The 22,193-nt window shown below is 48.9% G+C and overlaps 1 protein-coding gene across 1 annotated transcript in view; it reads right to left on the reverse strand.

The window, feature by feature from the left end:
• Positions 1-22,193, reverse strand: part of Fat2 (FAT atypical cadherin 2) — an 80,259-nt gene that overhangs the window by 46,662 nt on the left and 11,404 nt on the right. Inside the window, exons 2-3 of the mRNA XM_051168183.1 lie at positions 5,752-9,022; positions 897-1,211 (exon numbers count right to left, since the gene is read on the reverse strand). Coding sequence (XP_051024140.1) covers positions 897-1,211; positions 5,752-9,010 — 3,574 coding nt within the window. The 5' untranslated portion in view covers positions 9,011-9,022. The remainder of the gene's footprint in view (positions 1-896; positions 1,212-5,751; positions 9,023-22,193) is intronic.

Below are 22,193 nucleotides of genomic sequence, written 5' to 3' on the forward strand. Positions count from 1 at the left end.
TGGGCAGGCTTGAGACTAGTTTGCAATATGGACTGCTCTGGTTAGCTTTAGTTGTTGACTTGACACAGCCTAGAGTCGTTGAAAGAAAAACCTCAGTTGAGAAATCGCCTAGATCAAACTGGCGAGTGGGCGTGCGCGGGTGCGCGCGCACATGTGTGTGTGTGTGTGTGTGTGTATGTGTGTGTGTGTGTGTGTGTGTGTGTGTGTGTGTGTGTGTAGGGTTGGCTTGACAGTTAATAAATGCAGAAAAGTCCAGTTCACTGTGGGTGGCACCATTTTCTGCGCAGGTATCCTAGCCTGCATAAGAAAGCTAGCTGAGCATGAGCAAGCCAGAGAGCCAACCGGTAGGGAGAGTCCCTCCATGGTTCACGCCTTGATTCCTACCCTGACTTGCCTCAGTGATAAGACGTGACCTGGAAGTATTAGCCTATAAAGTATGCTTAGTGAAAAAACCTTTTTCTCCTCTAAGTTGCTTTTGGATCAGATGATTTTAGCACAGCACCAAAAAGAAAGTAGAGCAAAGACCAGTTTGGGCTCTGGCCACGGCTGTGACTAGGGAGAAAGGGTCAGTTGAGAGCAATCAAAGGCCTGAACTAATCTCAGCTTGACCTCTCGGTCACATGTTGGACCCCAAGGCAAGAAATGCTTTAACATGTTCTCCTCATTTTCTTGTGGAGATGAGCATTGTTGAAAAGTATCCAAACTCTGGCACCCATGAAAATGTGATGCTTGCTTTGTTAAAACATATTTCTGGAGTCTGCCCTCAGAGTTGGCAAGGTCTAGTGAGGGGCTTGAGAGCTGGAATTTCTGACCTGTCTGCAGGTGGCACGGATGCCACCCCAAGAACCATCGTGTAGATCTGTATGCCCCTGGCCCTCCAGCTTTCCCAGCCTCACCTGTGAAAGGATGAATGATGAAGTAGCCCATGTGATTCCCGCTGGTGATGTTGAAGGTCAGTTTTCCTTGAGAGCTGGAGTCTGGGTCCCAGGCCTCCAGCTGAAGCACAGAGGTTCCCAAAGGGGCATCTTCCCGGACAGAGGGGTAGAACACCGGTCTCGACATGCAGGGTATGTTATCATTGATGTCTATAACTTCAATGTAGACTTCAGTGACAGCAGAGAGGGGAACGGAGCCCCTGTCCACAGCCAGTACAGTCAACCAGTAGTAGGGGGCAAATTCCCGGTCCAGAGGTGCCAGAGTCTCGAGCATTCCTGAGGAAAGCAAGTGATGAAACCCAATATACTCAGACGTCAGAGAGTCTTTAGAGACCATCCTACCCAGAGCTCAGGAGATGGCTCACTGAAGTGTCTGCTGTACAAAGGTGAGGGCCTGGGGAGATCTCCAATACCCATGTAATAGCTGGGTATGGTGGCATGTGACCATAATCCTAGCACTAGGGAGGAGGGGTAGTAGACACAGAAGGGTCTATGTAGCTTGTTGGCTGTCAATCTAGCTGTACCAGGGAGCTCTGGGTTCTGTAACAGACTGCCTCAAACAATAAAGTGGAGATCAATAGAGGATAAAACAAAATACCATCCTCTGACCTCTATGTGCCTGTCCACATGTCTATGGGCACACTCACACATGCATGCACAGTGCATACACATGAATGCATATACGGATATACATATGCACAGATACACACACACACACACACACACACACACACACACACACACACACACACACTAAACAAAAAGAAAAATGACCCTACCCAGCGTCTACCCATCTGTATTGTGGAAAAGATGTTGACAGACAAGAGGAAAAGGGTAGGGCTGTCAGTATGAGGTGAGAGATGGTAAGTTGGACACCGTGGAAATTGATGTCCACTCAGTAAAGCCTCTTAGCCTTCCTCTGCTAACATGGGCCCTTGCTTCTGGCATACAGGCATATGCAAGGCTTCCAGCTAGTCACTTCACGTTCTGTAAGTGGGATGCCCTATATCTGACCTTAACCTGACTCCGTTAGTCCTTTAATCCTGTTAGATCCTCAAATTAAATGTTAGAGGCTTTGGGAATGCGTTTCTGTTCCCTACTTTGTCACTTCATGGTTTTAGGGGCTTAACTCTATTCTTTCACCCGTTTACTCTACAAACCGCCTATAAGGGCCAGCTCTGATCTAGAAGAGGAGACTCTGACAGTGACACAAGAGGCCCATCCATACCTTCTGGTCACTCTCAGGTGACAGGGTCTGCCTGAGGGGACAGATTCACAATCAGAGCAGAGAAAGCCAGAGATAGCAAATGTGAAACTGAGGCCCAGAGAGGAAGCATAAATTGGTCAAGATTATACAGGACGTAAGAGGAGTAGCTGGGGCTGAGCATGGTGCACATTTTTAACCTCAGCACTTGGGAGGCAGAGGCAGGTGTATCTCTGTGAGATTGAGGCCAGCCTGGTCTACAGAGTGAGTTCCAGGCCAGCCAGGACTACACAGAGAAACCCTGGAGAGAGAAGGAGGAGAAGAGTGAGGGGAGGAGGAAGAGGAGGAAAAAGCCTGAGAGAACTGTGTCTAGAGTCTACTAAGTGGAATACTCTTCCCAGCACATACCTGCCCTCCACCCTGGAAACAAACCACAATTTCAGGCCATAAGATATATTACAGAGCCATAGTAATAAAACAATATGGCATAGGCACAAAAAACAGACATGTAGCCCAACAAAACAAAAAGACAGGGCTCCCTCCAAGAGCCAAAGTAAGTAGAGGTGAGCTCAACTATTTAATATTTGACAAAAATGCCAAAAACATATGCTAGAGGAAAGAAACCATCCTCTACAAACACTGGAAAAACTGAGGGATCACACGCAGAAGAACGAAATTACACCCATACCTACCACAGTGCCCCCAAACTAATTCCATATAAACCAAAGACTTAAAACTGAAACCTGAAACACTGGAACCATGTGAAGAAAACACAGTCAGCGGCCGGCATGACACAGGGGTAGGAAAAGACTTCCTGCACTGAGCTCCACTTCCCTAGAATTAAGGCCCGCAAGTGAAGAGTGGGACTTCATAAAGCCACAAAGCTTTTGCACAGCTAAAGAAACAATCAGCCGGCTGGAGAGCAAATCCACAGAATAGGAGAGAATCTTTACCAGCTATACATCTGAAAAGAGGATTAATATCCAGGATGTACAAAGAACTCAGAAAAGAAGTTTAAAAAAAAATCCAAATGACCCACTAAAAAATGGAACTGGGATCTGAACAGAGTCCTCAAAAGAACAACAAAAGACTAAGAAATATCTCAAATTCTCCCATCATCCCTAGAAATTAGGGATACGCATATCAACACAACTTTTGAGATTTATTTCATCTGACATCAGTCAGAATGGCAAAGATCAACAGAGCCATTGACTACAAATGGTGGAGATGACATGGGGAAAGCTGGCCCTCATTTGCGGTCAGTTGGATTGCAAACTGGTACAGCCACTATGGATATCAGTGTGGAGAATTCCCAAAAAGCTAAAGTTAATCTACTCCATGACTCAGGTATATGACTCCTGACCCATGGACACCAAGTATCTATTTCACGAATACCTGCTCAGCCATGTCCATTGCTGCTCTATTGACAATAGCTGGGGGATGGAAACAACCTAAATGTCCTACAACTGATGGATGGTTAATGAGAACGTTACAGATAATACAATGGGATACGACTCAGCTGTAAAGAAAAATGAAATCATGAACTTTGCAATTAAATGGATAGAACTAGGAAATAAATTATATTGATTGAAGTAACCCAGATCCAGAAAGACATATGCCGCAATTCTCTCATCTATGTAACCAAAGAAACTGGGAGAGTGAAACCGGATCATTGCCAGGATATGGGGCTTGGGGAGCAATAGAGTGGAGAATAGCAGTGTACACATGATTTGATCCCAGAAATAGGAAAGGAGAGCTTCTTTGGAGTGGGGGGGGAGTAAATACAGGAAAGGGTGGGGAGGGCAGAGAGGCTTAGCAGGGTACAAGTGATCTGGAGAAATGTAATTCTGTGTATAAATATTTGTGTATAGTTTTAATGAACCTTTGTCATCTGGACTGACAGAGCTCCCTCCAAGAGCCGAAGACCATCTAAACAAAAAACCCCAGCACCAGACATGAGAAGCCCTCTTTTGATTTGGGAGCCAGGGCTGTCCAAGAGACTCTTCAAAACATACACTCTATGGCTGTTGCCTTTGGTTACCTCCCAAAGGTGAAAGGTAAGTTCTAATTGCTGAAGACACCATATACTTCTGAAACTGGGCCCAGAGACCCCTGCGCTGGATCTGACCTGAATGCCTCCTCCCTGAGGACCAGCCTTCATAGCAGAAGGCACTACGCAAGCTGCCAAAGGAAGGAAGCAACCAACAGTCCTACCCGACTAGGATGCCTATGAGCCAAACCAACAACCATCATGGCACAATAACCCTAGTAGTGGCACACACCTTGGTGGTAACCAACAGCTCTCTAATTGGACTTAAGACCTGCTCAGCAAGACAGAGGGCATGCTTGATCCTGGAAACCTAGCTCCTCAGTGCTAATGGCCAAGTCACGCTGGAGAAGAATCTGCAACTACTAATTTACAAAGCCAGCATAATCCCTAACAACAATCTATGCATTTGTCCTTTTACCCACAGAAACGCACAGTTTTCTTCCCTCATCAAAGAAGCTTCTCTTTGCAACAGACAGACCATCACAGAAAACCACAGCCAATCAAAATGCAGAGTTGTGGAGCCCAGTCTCAGTGGCTACATCTATAAAACACTCCTCCTGCACCTAAGGCTCAGGGAACTTTGTAGAAGATTGGGTGGAAAACTTGTAAGAGTCAGAGGGTCAGACAGTTTGCTGTGAGATCGTGTTTCCTAGTAATATCAGAAGTTCCACCCATAGAGTCTCACCAACATGGCCACCCAAATATTAACTGAACAAGAAAGACACCAATAAACATACATGCCAAACTGGATGGAGGGAAAGCCATGAGGCTTCTACATGCTGAACTATAAGCAACTAAGGAAGCCTGGGAATGGGACAGGTGGCCTTCCTTAGGGAAAGGCAGACCAATTGGCTGTCCCATGCCGAATGGTCAGCCTTGAAAACATACAGACATACATACAGGTAGCATTATATGGAATGCATAGATCATACTTATGAATACACATGAACGTACATGTACAAATGTGCATGCAGTAACAATTAGTAAAAAAAAAAAAAAAGCCTTGAATTTTAAGGAGAGTGAGAAGGGATATATGGGAGAGTTTGGAAGGAGGAAAAGAAAGGGAGAAAAGTAATTAAATTATAGTCTCAAAAATAAAAAAGGGGGGCTGGAGAGATGGCTCAGAAGTTAAGAGCACTGACTGCTCTTTCCAAAGGTCTGGAGTTCAATTCCCACCAACCACATGGTGGCTCTCAACCATCTATAATGTGATCTAATGTCCTCTTCTGGCCTGCAGGTGGACATGCAGGCAGAGCACTGTATACATAATAATAAATAAATCTTTTTTAAAAATAAGAAATAAAAAAGGAAAAAAGAAATGTATAACCATCATGTATCACTTTCATAAGTGGTATGTGTATTTATTACATGCATATAATATGCATTTTACATATACATGTGTATATTTATGGGAGCCTATATTTTAAAATCTGCAGGAAAAATCCTCATAAAGACATATTTAAGACATCAGGAGCAGGAGAGCAAATCCCCATTCGTCCCTGTGTCTCTCTTCAGTCCACTGTCCTCCACGCCCTGGCAGCCCATGTACCTCACCCCAGTACCTGTGTCTTGGTTGATGCTGAAGGCTTCCAGGCCAGTGCCAGCCCGTAGGAAGTACTGGAGGTCTCCATCCAAGCCGTCATCTTCATCCTGGGCTGTGAGGACCATCACCTGGGTCCCTGCGGGGCTGTTCTCCTTCACCTGGCCCTGGTACACGAAGGATGAAAAACGGGGGGACTGGAGATTCTCATTCACGTCCAGGACTAACACTTCCACGTGGCAGAGGGTCCTGCGGGACAGGGGCCTCCCGCTGTCGCTGGCCCAAAGGCTCAGGTTGTAACCAGCCCGCCTCTCAAAGTCCAGTTCTTTTTCCAGACTCAGAGCTCCAGTCATCGGGTCCACCCGGAAGGTTCCATGGACATCATCAACCAGGATATATCTCACTTCACCTGCAGGGCCCAGGTCAGGGTCAGAGGCATCTAGGAATGTCAAGACTGTCCCAAGGGGCAAGTCCTCTGGCACTTTCAGGCTACTGTGCTCTGTGATACACTGAGGAGGGTTGTCATTGGTATCCTCCAATGTGATGATCAAGTCGGTGACAGAAAAGAGCTGGTGGCCCTTCGTGGGCTGGTCCCTGGCCTCTACTTTGAGTATGTACCGAGGCTCTGATTCCCTGTCAAGGGGTCCTGTGACAACCAGCTCGCCAGTGAGTGGGTGAAGAGAGAACTTCTCCGTGGGGGTCAGCAGGGCGTAGCGAGCCCTCCCATTGTCCTCTGAGTCAGCGTCCTTCGTCTTCAGCACCGCGATCGTGGTCCCAGCTTCTATGTCCTCAGGAATGGTGAGCTGGTACCCACCCGGAGGAAACCTGGGTGGGTTGTCATTCCAATCTTTCACAGTTACCGTCAATAACTTCCAGGAGGATCTCTGGGGAGTTCCCAGGTCATACACGGTCACATTGAGGACATAGAAGCTGGTGGTCTCATAGTCCAAGGCCGCTGCCACCGTGAGCAGCCCTGTTTCCAGCTCAATGTCAAAACAACCTTCCTCGTTGCCATCTGCAATCACATACACCAGTCTGCCGTGGAAGCCAGCATCTGGATCAGTGGCTGCCAGGCGGGCCAAGGGGGTATGGATAGGAATCTGCTCTAGAACGTCAATGGACTGGGGAAAGTGGTCCTCAAACTGAGGGGCGTGTTGGTTGACCTGATAGCTGCTGAGGGAGATGAATTCCTCTTCACCCAACTCTTGGCCCTGAAGGCCAGCGGACTGGAGGATGGCCTTAGTGATATGGGTCAGCACTCCTGTCTTATCACACTGTACAGGGACCTCAGCGTGAGGGTCCTTCACCACAGTGACTTTCAGAGTAGTAGGGGAGGCATAGTTCTTGCCGTCAGAGGCTGTAATCTTCAGGGAGTAGACGGTGGGCCGAGCAGCAGTGAGATTCATAAGAGAGCGCTTGAGAGATATCACCCCCGAGAAATGGTTCAGATGGAAGTAGTCTTGCTCGTTGCCAGACACAATTTCATATTTTAGGTTCTGAAGTTCATCCATGTCTATGGCAGACACAGCCATTATCGATTTCCCAACAGGCGCATCTTGACGAAGGGACACGGTGCAGTTGACTTCCTCAAACATAGGCTGGTTGTCGTTCAAATTCTTGAGCCTGAGAGAAACGGACACCTCCTTTTCCTGGCGAAAAGGGGACCCCCAGTCTGATGCCCGGACCCGGAAGGTATAAATTCTTTTCATGAGTTCATAGTCCATGGGTTTGGTGGTGGAGATGACCCCCAGGTAAGGGTCAATAGAGAACGGCACAGCTTTGGGGCCAGCGATGGAATAGGTGACACGTCCATTGTTCCCATGGTCCTGGTCAATGGCTGTCACAGTCAAAACGCTGGTGCCGGGAGGGATATTCTCATCTAAGGTACCTTTGTAGGAAGACCTGTTGAAGACTGGGGCGTGGTTGTTACAGTCTACAATGTCAACGATCACAATGGTGGTGGCCAGGCCCAGGGAGGTCTTCACATGGAGCTGGTACTGGTTTCTGTCATGGAAGTCCACGAGCTTCGTGGTAGTGATCAGACCCGTGCGAGCATTCAACTTGAACACGGTGCCCCCGGAGGACGGCTTTAGAATGTAACGCAAAGTGGGGAGGGCCGTGGTGACCTTCACTAACGCCACGCGACTTCCAGGAGGGGAGAATTCGCTGAGCTTTACTCTGTAAACAGCCTTCTCGAATCTGAGGTTGGCCAGCTTGGAGGGTGGGAGGTGGAAAGCCCTGATGAGGGAGTGGGGGGGAAGTCTGCTGCTACTGTGGGCCTGGAGGCTGATGTTGAAGCCGTGAGGGTGCTCTGCCCAGTTAATGTCCTTGACTGCCACCAAATTGAACTCATTGCCTTGGGCATAGGACTTGAGGACTTGGAAGCACTTTCCAGGGTCACCAGCAACCACTTCCAAGGAATCTACTTCAGCCGCTGAGCCGTTTGCATCCACCGAGACAACGGCATAGATGGCCCCTTCATCACCCTCTGGTGGGGTCAGGACAGTTGCGGTGATAGCTGGGGGCTTCCTGCGCACGGGCTCCACATAGATCACCAGCGCAGCCAAGTTGCCAAACCCATTGCCCTCCGAGATTTTTCTCATGCGGTCCACAGCGAGCACCTGGAGCTCGAACTTCCCTCGCCATGTGACGTTCAGCTTCCCAGCCACAGTGACCACCCCACTGGTGGGATGGATGGCAAACGCCTCCGACCTGGCACTGAAGGCATAATAGAACTCAGCGTTCTGACCCAGATCGGCGTCGGTGGCAGTCACTTTGCAGATGGGCCTCTTGAGGGGCACGTCCTCGGAGATGGTGACTCTGTAGGAAGGTGGGGAGAAGAGTGGCTTCAGGTCATTCTGGTCCAGGATGTGGACCACCACTTGGGTCAACGCTTCAAACTCCTGGCTCTTGTCCGAGGCTTGCACGACGAGTGTGTAGCTGTCTCGCACCTCCCTGTTGAGGAGCGCTGTGTTGCTGCTCTTGGTCCTTATTCTCAGGAAGCAGAAGTTGCCCACCACGTGCTCCTCAGTCTTAAATACTCCAGCTGCGTCTCCAGAGATGATGCGGTACTTCACCACCCACTGGGGCTCCGCCAGGTACATGCCCATCTTCACTGGGCTCTCCACGTACGTCTTGGGAGCAGAGTTTTCGTAAATGGTGGCGTTGTACAGAGCATGCGTGAACCGCCAAGCCACGCGGGGGATGGTTTCTTCCAGGGGCTTCTCGCAGGCCACACGGTGGAGCAACAAGATGGCTAGACCCAGCAGGACGAGAGTCATGGTGAAAAGCTCCTGAATGAGACAAGGCAAAGGGCTCAAGCCAGGGAAGAAACAGGTCCTACCTACTACCGTGGTTCTTTCTCCATCTTTTCTTTTTTAAAGCATATATTAATTGTACTTAATAACTGCTTTGATTATGATGTTTTCCGTATGTAATATGTATAATGTATTTCATACATGAGTAGAATGTATGTGATCATATTTACCCTCTTTTATTCCTCCTGCCATTCCCCGGGATCCAGATCCTGTTCCTCAATAGTGCAAGGGAGGATGAAGAGTAAAAAGCTCAGTTATACCTGCTCCCCACCCATCACTGTGGACAGAGCCTTCATCTGACTCATCCTGGGTCAGACACAGACAGCTGGAAACATCCTCTCAGGGGCCTCCTGTGGATACTTCCTAGTTTTGGTCCCTCATTGCATCCTTTATTTTACAGCCCACCCCCACCCCCCGCCCCCAGAAACCTCTGTGGCTACTTTGTGAAGGTAAAAGTGTTCCAACTCTTAGCCAACTCTTAGCTGTTTCTCCTTGTAAGACCCCTCCATCAGTGCTGATGTGGAGCCAAATTGAAATGCGTCTGTTCGCCTAGAGACTACAGACAAACACTGCCATCAAGATCCCAGACCTTAAAAAAAAAAAAAAAAAAAAAATCCCAGACCTGACACCAGGCTACCTGGATCTCAACCCCGGCTCCCCATTCGCTAAGTGGGTAGCCCCCCCCCCAGCAAATCCCTGACCTCTGTGATCCTTGATTCTTTCTTCCATAAAGTAAGGATAAAAATAATATCTAAATGGAGCTGGAGAAGATGGCTCAGTGGTTAAGAGTACATTTTGCTCTTCCAGAGGACCAGAGTTTGTCCCCCAGTGCCCACATCGGATGGTTCACAATTGCATCTAACTCCAGCTCCAGGGATCTGACACCTTCTAGCCTCTGCAGGCACCCACACTCATTTGCACAAACCCACACACAAGCAGACACACACACACACACACACACACACACACACACATAATTACAATAAAAATCTGTAATATATGTGTCTGTGTATTATTTAGGGTTGGACACATGGCTAAGTCAGTAGAGTGTATACATGAAACTCGGGATTTCATATTAACCCTCAGGTGTGGTGGTACGTGCCTGTCATCCCAGCATTCAGGAGACAGAAACAGGAGGATCAGAAGTTCGAGGTCATCTTTGTTTATGTAGAGAGGCCAGACTGGGCAACATGAGACCCTATCTTACCAGCAACAACAGCAGCAAGAGTGTGGGACTCTATCTCAAAGCAATGCTGTGTAAACTAAAGCGGAAAGGTGAGTGATGTAGCAGAGACCCAGTATGAGATACAGTTTAACAAGATTCGCCATTATTAGGGTGAGCACAGGGCTGTGCACCTATCAGGAGGCAAAGCCGGAACTGGATGGAGCTTCTATAGTCAGTCACAAGCTGTGTTGCTTCCCCGACGAAGGCCTAGGGACACCTAGCCCACCCTTACCCAGTGTGGACAGAGCTTAGCTCCAGATAGGCAACTGTTAGACTCAGGGATGTCACTGCCAAAATGGACCTCAAAGGGGCTCTATATTCATATGCAAAGGGCAAAGAGTCCAGTTCTGAGGATGGAGCTTGCCCCAGCTCACAGGGCCAGATCTGAACTGGTCTGAGGAACTGGTTCTCCTTGAGCTAACCTCCTGATTCCTCTGTCGGCTCCACTCACTGCTGCGTCCCATAGAGGGGAGACTGAAACCACGGAACCAGGGCTAGAAGCTGATTTGGGAGCCCAGTGAGGAGGCTGGAACCCAGTCTGCCCCTGTGAACCCCAATCCCAGGAACACCCTGGCTGTAGGCCATGTGTGAAGCATTCCTGGCTAAGACGGGACAGACTCGTTTTTCTGGTTATCTTGCTCTTCAAAGACACCGAAGAGTTAAACTTCCAGGGCAAGGGGGAAAGGCGGAGGGCGCCACCTCTTCTCTGAGTCCCCCAACGAACAAGGCACTGTGTTTCCTGACAGCCTGCAGGAAATGGGAGGTTGGAGGCAGCCAGAAAAGCCCACCTGCCCCTGGCTCTGGAAGCCTGGGAAAGAAGAGGGGCAGCATCTAGCTCCCCCCCTTCCAGCTCCAGCACCACAGCCTGCCACTAACGACTTTGTTGGGGTGAGTGGAGTTCAAGCATCTCCGCAAGAGGACACAGGACAGAGGCAGATGCCCGCACTTGGGGAGGGGGGCCAGTCCCAAAATCAGTGTTTCTCAACCTTCCTCCCCTCCCGCCACGTTCTTACCTTACTCCATCCTGCAATCCAGGCAGAAGCCATACAAGGACCCACTCCCAAACCCTCAAGCAGGACGGGGAGGGGGGAGGGGGGGCGGAGGGGCTGAATCACTCGGGTCCCAGTTCTCACAGGATTGTGTGGTCTCTGAAGTGGCAATCCCAAGAGAAAAGAGCCCTTACCCGAGTAAAAGATCCTCAGCTCAGAGAGCCAGGAGCTTGCAGCCCGCCCTGGCTGCTCTGCTTGCCCGCTGTGCAGGGCGCTTCCTGTTCCCCTGGGTCAGCACCAGCAATGGGCAGGTCCCAACAAGAGTAGGCTTAGCCGGCATAGGCGCCAAGCCGGACCCGTTAAGATGCACTGTAGGGATGAGGTGGTCACAGGATCTTCCTGGGGGATGAGAGGCAGAGAGATACACCCCCGGAGAGATAGCTTGATGCATGTGCCCACATGTGAAGTGTAGGACCCACAGACAGCCACAGTGGGCAGGCAGCCTATGGAGAGAGGGCACTGTGCCTACACGTGGCTGTTTCCTGGGACCTGGTCCCAACAGGTGAGCATGCTCTCGGAGTATAGAGGCACCCAGGCCTCCCTGCCTCCCCCCTCCCCCCGCCCGGAGCCTCCCACACCCAGGAGCACTACATAAGACTTCTTGTAAAAATACACAGCACTCCGTATCTTCATATCATTTACCAGTTACCACGTTTTCTAAGTTTCCAATAATTCTTAGATTACGATCTGATCACCGTAGGCTAGCGCGAAGGTCCTGAAACACCCGGTGATACTGTCACACTATTACCTGAGCTACCGATGTCCTGGAGCTGCCTTTTCCCTCTGTAAACACATTAAATGGGGAGCTGCCCCCAAGATCTTTGATTTTCGTGCCTTCCTCTACTTAAGCCTCTCACACAATCTGTCCCTTCTTCACTGTCTGCTTTTCATCTCATGTTGCCTCCTGGCCCCGCCCCCTCCACACCGCCTATGTCACTTCAGGGTCTTTCCTCATCATTTGCCCAATGACAGTCCTCCCCCCCCCCCACTGGGCTCCACGAAAGACAAGGGGTTTGTACTGGTTGTTCACGGCGGGATCCCCAGTGCGTGCAGAGACCAGTGTCGGGTGCACACCCAGCTAATTGATAAGCAGCTGAAAATGCAAGACTCTGGACCTAGGAAAAGCCACGAGAGAAGAAAATGGAATGAAAGGTTGGAGATGCTCCCACTCCTTTCGAAGTGGGAACGTATGGCTTAGAAGTTAAAAGCACTTGCCAAAATTCCAGAAGACCGGAACTTGGTTCCCAGCACTCACATCTGGGGGTTCACAACCATTTGTAGCTCTGACTACAGGTGTGACCCAACACCCTCTCCTGGCCTCCATTGGTGCCTGTGCTCATACAGACACGCATGCGTACACATAATCAAATATAAGCCAAATCTTTTTTTTTTTTTTTTAAAGGAAGGGGAAGGAAAATAAAGTCCTAAAGGAAGAAGTGGATTTTCCCAAGGTCACAGAGTAAGGATGACAGCCAGGGACTTTCCTCCAACTGGTCCACCAGAAAGTGATGATGCTGTGTCCTTCAGACCCTAGTCCCAGTGTCATCACTCAACTGTATTGCTGAGTCTGCTACTTGGCCTCTGGGAACCTTGTTCTCCTTGTCTGGAAGATGGGCTGTGAAGAGCTTCTTATCCACTGGGTTTTATGAAAATGAAGAAAAACTGTGGGCATGAACACACCTGGTGCCTGTGTACAACTTGGTGAGCGCCATTTATTCTTCGTTCTCAATGACTCAGAGCCTGGGATGGGTGAGGCTGGGGCCCACTGACATCTCTGGAGAGAGTCCAGCCCGTGCCCCAGTGAGCAGGAAGCAGGTCTGCTGCACTCTATCGCTCAATCAACTCTCAGCTTGCTGGCCCTACTCCACGCTCCTCTGGGAAGCTGCTAGCGGGTACTTGTCTGGGGTGGGGCCTGGCACTCCCCAGCTTCCCAGGCCCAGACAGACAGGAAGGGGACATAGGCAGAGGGGCTGACTATCATGTGGAGACACCGAGTCATACTCATCTGTTCATGAATAAGACCCCGTTTCTTCCCCAACGGGGAAGAGAGACCAGCTGTGTGGCTTCAGGTAATAGCTTGCCTTTGCTGATCATCAGTTTCCCAAATTTATGAGAACAAAGTCAGGGAGAACACAGATGTGTGACCTAGCTTTCTTTTTTTCTTTCTTTCTTTTTTAATAATTTATTTTTATCTTATGTGCATTGGTGTTTTGCCTACCTGCATGTCTGTGTGAGGGTCTGGGATTTCCTAGAACTGGAGCTACAGACAGTTGTAAAGCTGCCATATGGGTGCTGGGAATTGAACTCAGGTCTTCTGGAAGAGCAGTCAGTGCTCTCCAGCACCCCACCACCACCACCGCACATGGCTTTCAATATCACCCAGTACCTTAGTGCCTTAGTGACATGCTCATTTTATTAACAGTGAGTCTGTGGATAAGAAAGAGTTTCATGTGTCATGCTTTGCCCTTTCCTAACTGAGCCTGCATCTGCTCATCCTCAGCACAGCACCACGGAAAGGTTTGTTTGTCTGCTTGTTCTATTTTTAAATATTTCAATCTTTATGTTACATTTATTTATTTATCATTTATTTATTTATTATTTATAGAGAGAATAAGGAGGGAAGGGAAGGGAAGGGAAGGAAAGGGAGGGGAAGGGAAGGGGCCACAGCACATGAGGACATTAGAAACCAACTTGTTGGAGTTGGTTTTTTCCTATCATGTGGATCCTGGGGAACAAACTAAGGTTACCAAACTTGGCAGAAAAATACCTGTATGTGCTGAGTCATCTTACCTGCCCCAGCTTGTTTTCATGAGACAGGGTCTCATGTAGCCCAAGCTGGCTCAAACTTTCTATGTAGCCAAGGATGGCTTTGAACTTTTGATCCTCCTGCCCCTACCTCCTGAATTCTGGGGCCATGGGAGTATACCATCACACCTGGTTTGTGCAGTATTGGGAATGGAACTTGGGGCCTTGTGCATGCTAGGCCAGCACTCTTATCAACTGAGCCCCAGCCCCAGCTCTCTTGATAGTGATTTTAAAAGGCCTTGATTCTGGTCATCCTGTGGTTCAGTTCCCAAGCCCTCAGAACACTGTTTCTGGTGTTCAAGAACTTCGTGGCACTAAATGTGGTGCCACTGATCCAGAGTGTCCCAGAAGAAGGCACGATGCAGGGAACTGCAGAATTGTAACGTCCCACTGGCCCACTCAGCCATGGCTCTTTGAACTATATGCACAGAGGCATCTCTATCAGACGTTAAATGAGCCTCCCAGAGGCCCTGAGAGATGTCCCTGGCCATGGACCTGTCTGTACACCCACTAATACTGCACAAAACTTAGGTCAGATTCCTGGGGAGGTACCCCCAGCATCCCAGAATCTGAGGTCAGCCATTCACTGTGTGGTCTTAGCCACATGTTTCAGCCTCACCTCACAGACCTCTTTGTAAGTGTTGTGCATATTAGGGGCAGTAGGGTAGTGGACGGCTCAGTGGTTCCAGAGCTGTTTGAAGGCAGAACTTTCTTTTCCTAACAGAACTGGGCTGGACCCCTGATGTATAAACAATAGGAAGATGGCTGTGTTGTTAGAAGCAGGGCTGGCGTCTGCGTCCTGCCTCCAGCCTTGTCCCTCACCCAATAGGCAACTCAGGCCTGAACAGGGTGCTGGAGGACCCCTAAAAGTCCTTTCCACTCCGGCAAGCTGGCTCTGCTCTCCCAGCATCCTGGGTCCTGTCAGAAGAAGTCTGGGGACATCTGGTCGGGTGTGCTGTGATCTTCACGCCTGTCACAATACCCAGCAGCACATGTGTGGTGTGTCACTTTACACTCCAGGAGTCTGTGACTCTGACTAATGGTTTTTTTTTCTGAGGAGATCCATAAATCAAAGACAGACCAAGCTTCTTTCCCTTTCTTCCCCATCTTATTTGTCCCCTTGGACCTCTAGGAAATTTTATTCCTACTTTTATTTTATATAAACATACATGATTTTATATAGCTACATTAAAATGTGAAAACCACAAGTGAGAGAAAACCCATGATATTTGTCTGTTTGGAATGATTCTAATTTTTAATATGATTATCTCCAGCTTTATCTGTTTTCTTACAAGTGATATAACTTTGTTCTTGTTTGTGGCTTTTTAAAGAATCCTTTTGTGTACCCACACATTGTCCTTATCCACTCTCTGTTGATGGATACCTGCATCTGTCTGTTTCTTAGCTATTGTCAATACTGCTGCCGTGATCGTTGTGTGTCAGTGTCAGTGACATGTTGACTCCATCCTCTGGGTAAATCCTGGGAGTCTGCAGCTGGGTCATGTGGAAAATAAAACTGGATCCACATGCAGAAGGATGGAGCCCGATTCCTGACCACCTCTCGGCCTGAAAGTTGTCTCTAATGAATCAAAGACCTTAGCGTAAGACCTGAAACTATGAAACCCTTATGGGGAGCGAGAGGAAAAAAAATGTGTTGTGACCTAGGCAAAAGCAGAGACTTTCTGAGTAGCCTTTAAGGGCCAACACCTCCCTTTTGTCAGCACATGGCTGATGTTAATAAGCAGTGTCTCAAAGCTCCTAAGGAAACACAGTTCAGTGGGTAAAGCCACTTGCCGCCAAGCTTGACAACCTAAGTTCAGTCCTTGGGACCCACATGGTGGAAGGAGAAAACTGACTCCCACAAATTGACCTTTGACCTTCGTGTGCCTGCTGTGCACACATGTGCACGCACACACACACACGAACAAATATGAATATGAATAAATATTAAGAAATGGAAGGAGGGGGGAAGCAAGGTAGGAAGAAACTTCCTTTTTTACTCCAGCTCTCAGGGAAGAGAAACAGGCTTGCATGGCTGCCCAAGACACCCTTCCCCTAGTTGCAACAGGGGTTGACCCTGAACAGACTCCCCACTTTTGGAACCTGTGCATTTTTATGTATCCAAGCTGCAGGAGTGCTGGCTGAGAGCTTGGGTGCTGTTTAAACTTGGATAGCTTTTTCAAGAAAGGACAAGTCCTTGGATTCACTTGTGAAGCCCTTGGCACCAGTCCCTCGGCACCATCGGAGGATCCTTCCTTCTCCCCAAGGCCAATACAATGGCAATAAGCTGCGTGCTGCCAGCGCCGTTAGGTTCTCCTCATGGTGCCTCCTTTGCTCTGGGCATTGGGTGCTAGGGATGGTTCTAGTGGCATTCAAGAGGGAATCCTAAACGCATTGTTTGCTATAGTGGGAGTGGGGCCGGTGAGCAGAGAGTGTGCCTGCCTTCAAAACAGACTCAAAATTAAGTTCTGCATAGTTGTTAGACAAGAAGGCTAATCTCTCCATCTCTCTCTCTCTCTCTCTCTCTCTCTCTCTCTCTCTCTCTCTCTCTCTCACTCCCTCCCTCATCTGCTTGTTCCCTCTCTTTCTCCCTTTCTTTCCTTGGTGGTAGAGAGCCATGGAGGGTGTTTGAGGGGAAACAAGACTATGCTTGGGGAAAACTAATCTAACACCAGATCAAGACTCCCCTGGGTCACGTTCTGTCACCTAAGCCAAAGGGAAGTCTCATCCACACAACCCAGAGGAACACTCAGTCCATCAGTCAGTTTGTAGGCGACCGCTACAGCATGTGGAAACTAAAGGACCTTGCTGCACATGTGCAGAAGACTGTCAGTGGCTTGAACCACACAGACGGGTCACATGACCTTAAGAAAGCCACCTGACCTGTTGTGGGCCTCACTTTACATGTAAGCCGGCAATGATCAGAGCTATTCTGACCCACTTCCCAGGGCTGCAGGAAGACAGACGGAATGACAAGAGGGTGCACACAGAAGGAAGAGGCAGGTGACACCCTTTGGGACCAGCAGTGTATGGAGATTGCAGCAAGCCCAGAGGCTTTCTCTGGAGAGGATCTATAAACATCAGACCCACCCATCCCTGAGATCAGAAGGGAGCTGACAGAGTGGGTAGCATGGTTACCTAGGTTGTAAGAAGCCCTGGGTTCCACCCCACCCCCCAGAACCACATAAACCTGCCTGGCTCCAGAGTGTGGCACAGCAAAGAATAGTATTGTTGTAGGGGCCACTGGTCCACCATGCACTGTCAACTCTTCTGAGATCCAGGAAGACAGCTGAGCTTTCTTATTATTGGAAGGGAAAAAGATCAACATTTAGATTGAAGACAATGGGTTTCTGTTGTGTTCAGGGGCCTTATTTATTTATGTCTTTATTTTGAGATGTAGCCTCATGTGTTCCAGGCTCGTTTTAAATTCACTATATAGCTGAGTATAACTTTCACCTTCTGATCCTCCTGCACCTCCCCCCATACACACCTGGTTATATAGTGATGGGGTGGAAACAGGGCTTCATAAATTCTAGGCAAGCACCCTGCAGTCTGAGCCACATTCCCAGCCCTGAAGACAGTGTTTTCTTAGACAGTAAAATGCCCATCCTCCCACTAATGCTATGCTAAATAGTATCTGTTAGTTTTTAACTGTACAGTTATGTTAAATGTTTTTCACAGAGGAAGGCCCCCAAAGGCTTTATACCTGGGATCCTCAAGAGTCAGAAAGCAACAGGGGGGCATATGAAGGATGGTAAATGTTTTTGGGCATGTGAGTTTGAAAGAAGAAATGGGATAAATGGGAGATTGCACTACTGTGGGGTTTTGGAGGGGAGGGGTCTCCTTTTCTAGATTCATTGGCTGGTTTATTCAGTGCTCAGGAATAGAACCTTCTACCTGGAGTTCTAGAGCAAAGGGTGAGGGAAGCTGACCCTCTGCTTATGGGGGACTGCTTTCTTGTGGAGAAGGTGCAGGGAGATGATATCCGCTGTGCTGTTGCCTGAAAGTGAGATATCCAGAAACCATGGGGAAGAAGTGTTGTCCTGGAAAGGGAATTTAGGACAGCTGACCTAAGAGCAGGGTGCTGACAGCGTGGGGAAGACAGTCATGTGGTTATCTTAAGGAAGAGAGTCCTGAAGACACAGCTGATGCAAGGCCCCAAGTCAGAAGCAGAGAGGCATCCGGGGCACTGGAGAGAGCAAGGAATGAGGGTGTCTGTGTGAGAAGAGAGGTGGCTGCTGGGCATGGTGGCACACGCCTTTAATCCCAGCACTGGGGAGGCAGAGGCAGGCAGATCACTGTGAGTTCGAGGCCAGCCTGGTCTACAAAGTGAGTCTAGGACAGCCAAGGCTACACAAAAAACAAAACACATAAATAAATAAATAAATAAATAAGAAGAGAGGTGGCCAAAAGCCTTTGAGTCCAAAGAGAACTGCAGAGAGGAGGGTGCACTGAGGGATCTGAGCAGCAGTTACACAGAGAAGAGAAGGCAGGGATGTGGTGGTGGTGGACCAGCGCCTTAACCTTGTGCAGGGACCGGGGAGATGGCTCAGGCAGCAAAGTGCTTGCTATGCAATCATAAGATCTTGGGTTCAATCTCGAGAACCTACATAAAGAAATCGGGGTGAGGTGGAACATACCTTGAACCCCAGCACTGGGAGGCAGAGGCAGGGGAATCTGAGACTCGCTGGCCAGCCTGGTCTAATTAGTGAGCTTCTGTTCAATGAGAGACCATGTCTCTGATGATGTAGATTGTTTCTGGGGAAATGACACCTGAGGTCGTCCTCTGGCCTCCATATGAATACAAGTACTCACATGTAGTACACACACACACACACACACACACACACACACACACACACACACACGTTAAAATAAACAACCTTCACTAGGGTGGCAGTGGTGCACACCTTTCCAGCACTCGAGAGGCAGAGATAAGCAAATCTCTGGGTTTGAAGGTAGCCTGGTCTACAGAGTGAGTTCCAGAATAGTCAGGACAGCATAGAGAAACACTGTCTTGAAAAACAAAAATAAATAAATCAACAACCCTCAGGGGTACCCCATGAAGCCAACTGGTGGTTTTTATATGCCATCATTTTGTTGTTTTTATAGTGGCTATCCACATAACAACTCTAGGAACCTTTCCCCGCAAACTTGGATTCCCTCTGCTCTTTCCAAAACTGGAAGACATGGTCCTGGGCTCTTGTGCGGCACCAGTTAGCTGGCACTAAGTGGTAAATGCTTCTGGTGGGACACTTACATACGCCCCTCCTCAAAACAAGTCTGCACATAGAAGAGAAGCAAATTGTGTTCCCATGTCTCTCTCCAACCTGACAGAGGGCAGAGCCCAGCTATAGCCATGCCACCCTGAAATGCCCAGTCTCATCTGATAGTGGAAGTTAAGCAGGGCCAGGCCTGGTTAGGACTCAGGTGGGAGAAAGCCAAGCCCAGGAGGGCCACCCGCTTTCCGTGCAGTAGCTGGACACCCTGAGGCCAAGAAGCCTAACTGAGACTATTGTCTCTTGAGGAAAAGCATCTGTGTGTGAGCTAAAACTCCGAGAACCAAGGGGAAGCCTAGTCCAGCCACCCACTCCCACCTACTGGTCACCAAACACCCTGACCCTCCAGTTCCCTGTGAGACTCCATTGAGAATGATTTTAGAGATCAGACCTCGCAGACATCTGCCTGAGATGTGCTGACCAAGGCTCTAGGGAAACAGAGCCCCTTCCCTGGGGTCTGAGTTTGGACTCAAAGGCTCATCTGCAACTTCAAGTGTGCAGCATGTGGCCAAGAAATTACTTGGGGAGGAGGGGCAGGAAGCATCAAGGTCTATCTCATTGAGTCCCCTGAAATTATGAGATAGACCAGCTTTGGGAATGGGAGAGCTTTTTTCTGAGGGAGGTCTCACTATGGAACCACAACTGGCCCAGAATTTACTACATAGACCAAGCCGGCCTTGAGCTCCCAGAGATCTGCCTGCCTCTGCCTCCTCAGTGCTAGGATTAACTACACCATTCATTGAAAGCTTTGTTAGAAAGAGCACAGAGACGGGGTGTGATGGCACACACAAAATTCAGTTAGGGGATTGGCTGCACTGCACGGTGGTACCTCAGCACTTGGAACTTCACGGTCATCTTCAGCCACCTAAGCTACATCAGACCCTGTTGCAAAACGAAACAGAGAGGGGAGAGGAAGAAAAGAAAGAAGGGAGAGAGAGAGAGAGAGAGAAAGGAAGGAAGGAAGGAAGAAAAAATTTAAAAACTAGAGAACAGAGTCAACGCGGAGGCCAGCCAGACCGGCTGAACAGGCCTCCATGTATACTGTTTCTTGCCTCTTTGACTCAGCAGAACCCTTTGCAAAAATGTTGAGTCTCCAGACACATAGACCTCAGGTTCCGACCTGGGTGGCCTTGGATAGCTTAATCGCTGGGCCTGTCTTTCTTCATCTGCTAGAATGGCTTGTCATCAAAAAGACTAAAGACAAGCAGTGCTGGTGAGGGTGTGGAGGGAGGAGACGCCTGGTGCATGCTGGTGGTGATGTGAACAGTCGTGATGGAAAACAGCAGGGGTGGTTCCTCAAAACAGTACAAACACAACTACCATATGGGCCCAGCAATCCCACCTCTGGGCAAGTGTCCAAAGGAAATGAAATCAGTCTGCCCACCCACGTTCACCGCAGCGCGCTCGTGGTGCCCAATGGAAACAAGCCACGTGTCCATCATCTGATGAACGGATACAGACAATGAGGTCTGTATACACGGTGGAATACTACCCAGACTTTACATTTTTAAAAAAGGGCTGTGGGGGGTGGGGGCAAGACGGCTCACAAGGAAAAGGTGTTTGTCACCAAGCCTAAAGATCTGTGTTCTATCCCCAGGACCCATGTGGTGGAAGGAGAGAACTGAAGCCGCGAAGTTGTCACCTGACTGCTCCGTGCTTCCTGTGGCACGCATGGATACACCAAATAAATAAATAAATAAATGGAGTCAACATTAAAAAAAAATAAGTAGATAAGATAAGAGAAATTTTTATGCAATCGTGTTGTTGAGATTTCATGGGTGCAGCCTTCCTGTAACGTCTAGAAGCCTCTGTCTTCTCACGGCAAGTGTGAAGTGCATAATGACACCACCTGACACGCCAACATGGATGCCGGAAATTTCACAAGGCTCCAATCCTAGATGAAGAGCTTGAAGCAACCAATGGCTGACGAGAGAGGAGAATTCATTTTCTCCAGTTTTTCTTTTCTGAGAGGTTATCCAACCCCTGTGGTCAGCCTTAGAGGACTCATGTATGTTATATTAAAGTCTTAATGAGCACACAGGCAACACCAAATGGATGCGGTAGAGGGGTGTGTGTGTGTGTGTGTGTGTGCGTGTGTGTGTGTGTGTGTGTGTGTGTGTGTGTGCTATTAAAGAAGCAGCCAAGAATCTGAGAGGAAGTGGGGGGAACATAGAAGCAGTCAGAGAGGGAGAGGGAGGGGGAAATACAGTAGTATGAAAGTAAAAAAAAATTTTTTTTAAATAACATTTTTAGTTAGGTAGGTAGTAGTGGCACACACCTTAGCACTTGGGAGGCAGAGGCAGGCAATTCTCTGAGTTCAAGGCCAGCCTGGTCTACAGAGTGAGTTCCAGGACAGCCAAGGCTATACAGAGAAACCATGGAGCGGGAGGGGGGCAGGGGAGACAGAGAGAGACAGAGATTTAAGAAAGAAGAAACCAATCCCATCACTCCTAACAAGGCAGCTGAAGCTGAGGGGCATCATGCTAGGTGCAATAAAGCAGGCATGGAAAGCCAGTGCCGCACCATTTCATCCACAGACAAACTCTAAAACAGTTGAACTAACAGACTCCAAGAACAGAATGGTGGTTACCAAAGCCTCAATTGTGAGGAGCGGGAAATATTGGTCAAAAGACCTCAGATTGCAGTCAGCAGTGAGCTCAGGACAGCTGGTCCTGGTGATGCCCGCCTGTAGTGCCAGCTACCAAGGAGGCCGAAGAAGGAGGATCACAAGTTCCAGGCCTGCCTAGAGTACAGAGAGAGAGAGTTCAAGGACAGCCTGAGCTATTTAG

The sequence above is a fragment of the Acomys russatus genome, chromosome 25 (assembly GCF_903995435.1).
Source record: "Acomys russatus chromosome 25, mAcoRus1.1, whole genome shotgun sequence".
Taxonomy (NCBI): Eukaryota; Metazoa; Chordata; class Mammalia; order Rodentia; family Muridae; genus Acomys; species Acomys russatus.